This window comes from Phaenicophaeus curvirostris, chromosome 13, assembly GCF_032191515.1.
Source record: "Phaenicophaeus curvirostris isolate KB17595 chromosome 13, BPBGC_Pcur_1.0, whole genome shotgun sequence".
In the NCBI taxonomy this organism is placed as follows: domain Eukaryota; kingdom Metazoa; phylum Chordata; class Aves; order Cuculiformes; family Cuculidae; genus Phaenicophaeus; species Phaenicophaeus curvirostris.
In genome coordinates, this window is record NC_091404.1 from 13,701,496 (window position 1) to 13,707,495 (window position 6,000).

The following is a 6,000-nucleotide window of genomic DNA, read 5'->3' on the forward strand; positions in this document are numbered from 1 at the left end:
GACTGGGTTATCCAGAGTGATACTGGTGATCCCAAAGCTTGCTTTATTCAAGCCTGCAGATTTGCATGCCACGGCAGAGTACTGTGTGAACGTTAGCTCATGATCTGGAAGCAGTATGGTCATGTTAGAAGGACTAAGTAGCTCAGGCGTGTACTCTGTTGATGGATGAAGTGGTGTGGCTACATGTTCCTGATGCAGCTTGCTTGGCACCAGATAACGTATGTCTTGTGCCACACCTCCTTGTGAGTCTGCTAGCGAATGGTCTAGACGTTGCAGCTGAGGTCAAAGGGAATGTTTTGTGTGTCATTTGCTTGCATACAGTGGGGCTGGGTCAGCAGGGAATCAGTCTAAATCACTTCCCAGTACATAAAATAGGCGGTTATAAGTTTGTCCTTCTAGTGAGTAACCACCTTATTTTACAGGTCAATGTTAAAGACCTTGATCCTAAGTATGCCCATATTCAAGTCACATACGTGAAACCCTATTTTGAAGAAAAAGAAATCTCTGAAAGAAAGACAGAATTTGAAAGGAATCATAACATCAACAGATTTGTATTTGAAACTCCTTACACTTTATCTGGAAAAAAGCATGGCAGTGTGGAAGAACAATGTAAAAAAAGGACCATTCTAACTAGTAAGTAAAAGCCTGTGAACATGACACAGTTTGAATCAGCAACTATTTTTAGACTATTTGAGCTCATGAAAATATCAGAAATTCTCTCAGCTTCTTAATCAGAATTGTGATACAATATTCTGGTTGAGCGGGGGAATTTACCTTATATTTCTATGTGCAAATGTTTACAAATTAATAAATTGTGCTGGTAAATTATAGCCTTGTTCGGGATTTCACACATACAGAGTTAAACCCTAAGGGCAAGCGTCTGCTTGTATATGTTCTATGAAGAGTACTTTTACTTGCTGCATGACTTTTCAATCTGTAAACTTCCTTTGCTCTTTCTGCTAGCTTTGAATTCCTTTCCATATGTAAAGAAGAGAATTCCTGTCAATTATGAACATCAGGTTAATTTAAAACCAATTGATGTTGCTACTGATGAAATAAAAGACAAGACAGCAGAGCTGCAGAAGCTCTGCTCTGGTGGTGATGTTGACATGATCCAGCTGCAACTCAAGTTGCAGGGCTGTGTTTCTGTGCAGGTAAGGCTCAGTGTCCATTACATTCACATACACATCTCCAGGTGACTCATCTTTTCACAATGCAACGTATTTACTTTCCAGAAATCATTAACTCCCTTGTTTGCAGCACTGCAGCCGTCAGCCTGCTAGCGCAGCTTGTCCGGCCACGTACATTAGCAGGTGGCTCATGGTAATTAGTATTTTGTCTGGTAATGTTTACAGTGTCAAGTGCAAATGTAATTGTGTATTAGTTGGCTGTGGGTGAATGCTGAAATATACACTTAGTTCTTGAAGACTGTACTGTAAATATCAGGCACAAATAGCCTTTTTGTGAACTTGACTTTTCTCAAGCTTGATAAATGACTTTAAGACTCGGACCATACTGCTTTTCCGAACAGAAATAAGAGGAAAGTTATGAGGAAACAAATTGCATCTCTCCTTTTATCTCCATTTATCTTTCAGTCTTAAAAAAACCTAAATGGCATTAGTGATGCAGAGGTGATGACATACAAATAGGATGCTAATGTTTTTTGTAAAAGAAAAAATTGTTATTCCCTTCATAATTGCCTTTAAGTAACTCAAAAGAAGTTCTACCATAAATGGTTTCTTACTACTTTGGTTCTAGGTTAATGCCGGTCCCTTGGCCTATGCCAGAGCTTTCCTAAGTGACAGCCAGTCCAGCAAATATCCTGCTAAGAAGGTGAATGAGTTAAAAGAAATGTTCAGGTAGGATTTCTAATGTAATAAAAATTAGCCAGCTAGCTGGAACATGGTACCTGCTTTGCTTCTATTTTAGTCTGTCTCCAAAATCAGCAGATGCTGAATGCTCAGATGCCCTTATAAAGATCCAGGTCACACAGGGCTGTGGGTGCTCAAACACGTGGAAAAAAGCCCGGTGTAACTTTTTGTCAGGAGTTGCCAAGCTTAGGGCTGTGATCTCCGTGGGATGGTTTACTTGAACGCCTGTGCCAATGGTTTGTGTGCATATTTGAGGTTATAGTGAGAAGACAGGGTAATGTCTTTGGAAACCAGAGGTCTGACAGTTCAGGGATCTTTCATATTGTGCATTGTTTCCCAGTCAGAGGGAGAGGGAAGGTGATTTTGTTTTCCAGCTTTGCAGTGCAAACGGAAGGACAAACACAATCTCTATTTCATGCAAAAAAATCCCCCAAAATCCCAGTTGTGCTTGAAATGAAGCTAAGGAAATTAGTAACAGTAACCAAGATAATATTACAGTTCCCCATGATCTCAATTTTGTTCTAGAGGGTGTGTCTGTTAGCAACTTGACCTCTCAAGCACATGTGCTATATATCACATACATCCAGATCTGTCAAGCCCTGCTCTATTAATTTCCCTCTGTACCTGACTATGGCTTCCTTCCATTTTGTGACCCTGCATGCAGCTTGTTGGGCTTACCTGGAATCTCCAAGCTATGTGTGGTGCTACAGGTTGGGGAGAAGGTGTGAGACCACTGTCTTGCACCACAGGTGCATGTGTCCCATCTCCTGAGGATACAGACTCAGAGGAGCTCTAGCAGAAAGCCCAGTCCTGTGTTGCAGTCCCTCCCCATTCCTTGATCCACTGTGCCGCGGATCCTCTTAGAAAGTGACTTGTCCCAAACATTGGAGAAAAGAGTCAGGGGCGGGGATTGCGGGGAAGAGATTTGCTTATCTGTTTGGTTGTTTGCCTTGGTAGAAGACTTTGACTATTGCAATGCCCAAAGTTCATTCCTTTCCTCCCCAGGAAGTTTATACAAGCCTGTGGAATTGCTCTGGAGCTCAACGAACGACTCATTAAGGAGGATCAACTGGAGTACCATGAAGGGTTAAAATCAAACTTTCGGGATATGGTGAAGGAGCTTTCTGACATCATCCACGAACAGGCACGTACTCTGTTTGGAGCCTACAGAGGTGGTTTTCTATGCTTGAAAACTAGCTAGTGCTGAAACCTCATTGAAAATGAAGTGAAAACTTGATCACTCGTCATGCTGTTTAGTTAAATATAAAAAGGCGAGTAACTGTATGTGAGAACTAAATTATACACTTGGTGGATTCCTCAGACTGGTTTCTGTTGATTGTAAGTCTCAGCCTGGTATACAGCTTGCTTCAGGGTGGAGTCTTTGGTGACACATGCCATTAGTTTCCTGGCTGCTGTGGTCATCAGAAATCCTGTGTTGTGTTTTGCTCATCTTTTCTGCACTGTAAGAATCCTATGATAAGCCACAGGTTGAAATTCTCTGGCAAAATTTCTATTTCCTCTGTTATATCCATCTTAAGGTCCTTTTTTCATTATTTTTCATTAAAGGATGTTTTCTTTCAATTTTAGCCTGTTGCCAACATGCTCTATATATGCACTGTTAAAATATTTGTACTAATTTATCTGGCCTGTGTTTTAATGTTTTCTTGGATATTTCTAGGAAAATACTTTTGAGTAGTAGCATCAGAGAGGTCAGAGGTTCAAAGAACAGTTGCACTTCTAGCTAGCATCGTGCTGTGAAATTAGATAAAAACTGGCTTTCTGAAGCTCTGCTCTTTAATTTTGTCATCATTATGAAAAAAGAAAGCTCTTGGTAGATTTGTAGTATCAGGAACATAAAGTGAATGGTACACACTGCATTGTGATTCATAGCACCTGAAATTTAGAAGAATGTTTTCAGGATCTCCCAGTTACTCATCCTACAATCCATGTGTGACTATTAATTAAAAATGCAACATTTTAAGTCACTAAAAATACATAGGCAAATTCCACAATAAGTTAAGCAGGCTGCCATGTGTGATTTAGGTTTATTTATGATAAAGCAATGCTTACAGAAATCAAACAAGGTCATGTTTTGGAAGAATACAATATAATTTCAGGAAAACAGTATGTACAGTATCATGGTGGGGCTGAATTTTGTTCTAGGAGTATAAGGGGGGATCCATTTGAGAATAGGCGACTGCTACATCCCCCTTACATTTGTTAGATTTCCCTGCTATTCTGCTGATGACCACAATTTTCTTAGTGTGCAAACTACTAATTTTATACATTTGCATACTCATTTTTTTCATGTATGCAATATGTACTTCACTACTGAATTTTGCTCAGCGATGTTCGTTTATAGGAGTTGCCACCTGCTTACTCTAAGCTGTTTGCAAGTAAACCTTTCCAAGACATTTCATTTGCATGCAGCTGCTGGAACTTTCATAGTTTCTCAATTCTGCAATATTCAAATCAAAACCAAATCACTCAGTTCTGCCCTGTGTCAGTACAATAGTTAAGATTATCTTAAAACAAAGAAGCATTGTTAAAGCACGCTTATCTTGATAGGTTTACAAATTCACAGTGATGTTGCCTTCAGTTAATGGACAAAATATTACAGCAACCAAAATATCAAAGTGAAGGTCTCACTGGGAAGGATACACTTTTCACTTTCTTCTTGTATTAGATCAAACGACAGCTTTAAAGATCGTGTTTACGAGCAGCATACTTTATGGTTGCCCAACATTATGTAGATAACTGCTGACCTGAACTTTGTATTGCCATCAAATGACCTAAGTGTCTAACAAATTAAACTTACTGGAATATATTTTCCTCTTCTGCAAAATTACTCAATTAACCTTAAGAAGCATATTACATTAAGTTTCTCATTGCAAATAACAGGTGTTTTTCTAGATAGTGTCAGTGCCCCAGAAAAACACAGACAGCGCGCTTTGTTTGAGATGGCAGGACAGATGGGTAGCTCACTCGGTCAGCCTGTGACCTATCTACAGATATTTTAAGTTAGAGAAATGTAAACGCGCGCACACAAAAAAAAAAGGATAAAATGCAGCGGAAAAGGTACAGGAAGCCTTGAAGACCAGCAGAAAACTCAGCGTCAAAAAACTGTTTATGATGGCCAGTGATCAAAGTTTCACTAACGAAAATTCAGGCTAATTAACTTGTTGACTGGTGAACCACAGAGTGAAACCCAAATACCTAATCAGCTCTTGAGCAGTCCAGTTAGATCCTGTGCTGTTAGACCATCCTTTAGGTTATAAAGTACAAAATCTTGCACGTGGCACAATGTGGTGAGTGTTTGCTGTATCCAGCTGCAGGTACTCCCTGTGCCTAACAAAGAAACTATTAGAATTGTGTTACTGCTGAGATATAATAAATGCCATATGGAGAATTGCTTCTTGCCTATACGGGATAGTTGTAACTAAAAGGGATCCAGTAATACACAGAACAGTGTATATATGAATGCTACAGAAATTGCTAAATTACTCTTCTTTCTCATTTCTTTGTTACGCTGCCTTTGTGAAACAGCTTTGAAGACAAGGTTGGCTCTCTCTTTTGCATACCTTTTTAAACAGCTTGATTCTTATGAACTGGTACTTTTACTGAATTTGTGGCTGTTTTGTTTTGTCTAGATCTACCATGAAGATACAATGCATTCGCCATGGATGCATGACTCCTTACATGTCTTCTGTGCAATCAGCGGAACATCTGGTGACGGAAGTTACTGCTCACTCAGACCCACTGCTGAGATATAAACATATCAGTCATATTTTACAGAGCTTTCTCAGGAATACTTGGAACTGTACAAAGGATATTTAAAAAAGTCCATGATGAGGAAAGATTCAATTTTTTTTTCCCCAAAAAAAAGTTGCCATGCTTTCAAACAGGGTGCTTGCTTATTTTGCTGAGCAACATTGAAAGTGCCTGGACATTGCACCACTGTGCTTGTTTTCTACTATTTTTTTTTTTAAGCTAAATGTATAACAGGACATGGAAAGGCGGTAACCTAAGTATGTATTGAATTGCTGAACTATGAACTGAAATTATAATGGTACTATGTAAAGTTGTACAATGGAATATAATAAAATGTAAAACTGCTTTGTAAATAGAA

The 6,000-nt window shown here is 39.1% G+C and overlaps 1 protein-coding gene across 6 annotated transcripts in view; it reads left to right on the forward strand.

The window, feature by feature from the left end:
* DOCK11 (dedicator of cytokinesis 11) overlaps positions 1-6,000 on the forward strand; it is a 75,494-nt gene extending 69,494 nt beyond the window's left edge. For 5 of the 6 annotated variants that reach the window (XM_069867622.1, XM_069867625.1, XM_069867624.1 and 2 more), the window contains 5 exons: positions 423-633; positions 964-1,154; positions 1,759-1,859; positions 2,877-3,015; positions 5,522-6,000. In XM_069867622.1, the coding sequence (XP_069723723.1) occupies positions 423-633; positions 964-1,154; positions 1,759-1,859; positions 2,877-3,015; positions 5,522-5,644 (765 nt within the window). In that variant the 3' untranslated portion in view covers positions 5,645-6,000. Of the gene's footprint in view, positions 1-422; positions 634-963; positions 1,155-1,758; positions 1,860-2,876; positions 3,016-5,417; positions 5,431-5,521 lie in introns of all 6 variants that reach the window. The other variant, XM_069867628.1, reaches the window with a different exon arrangement.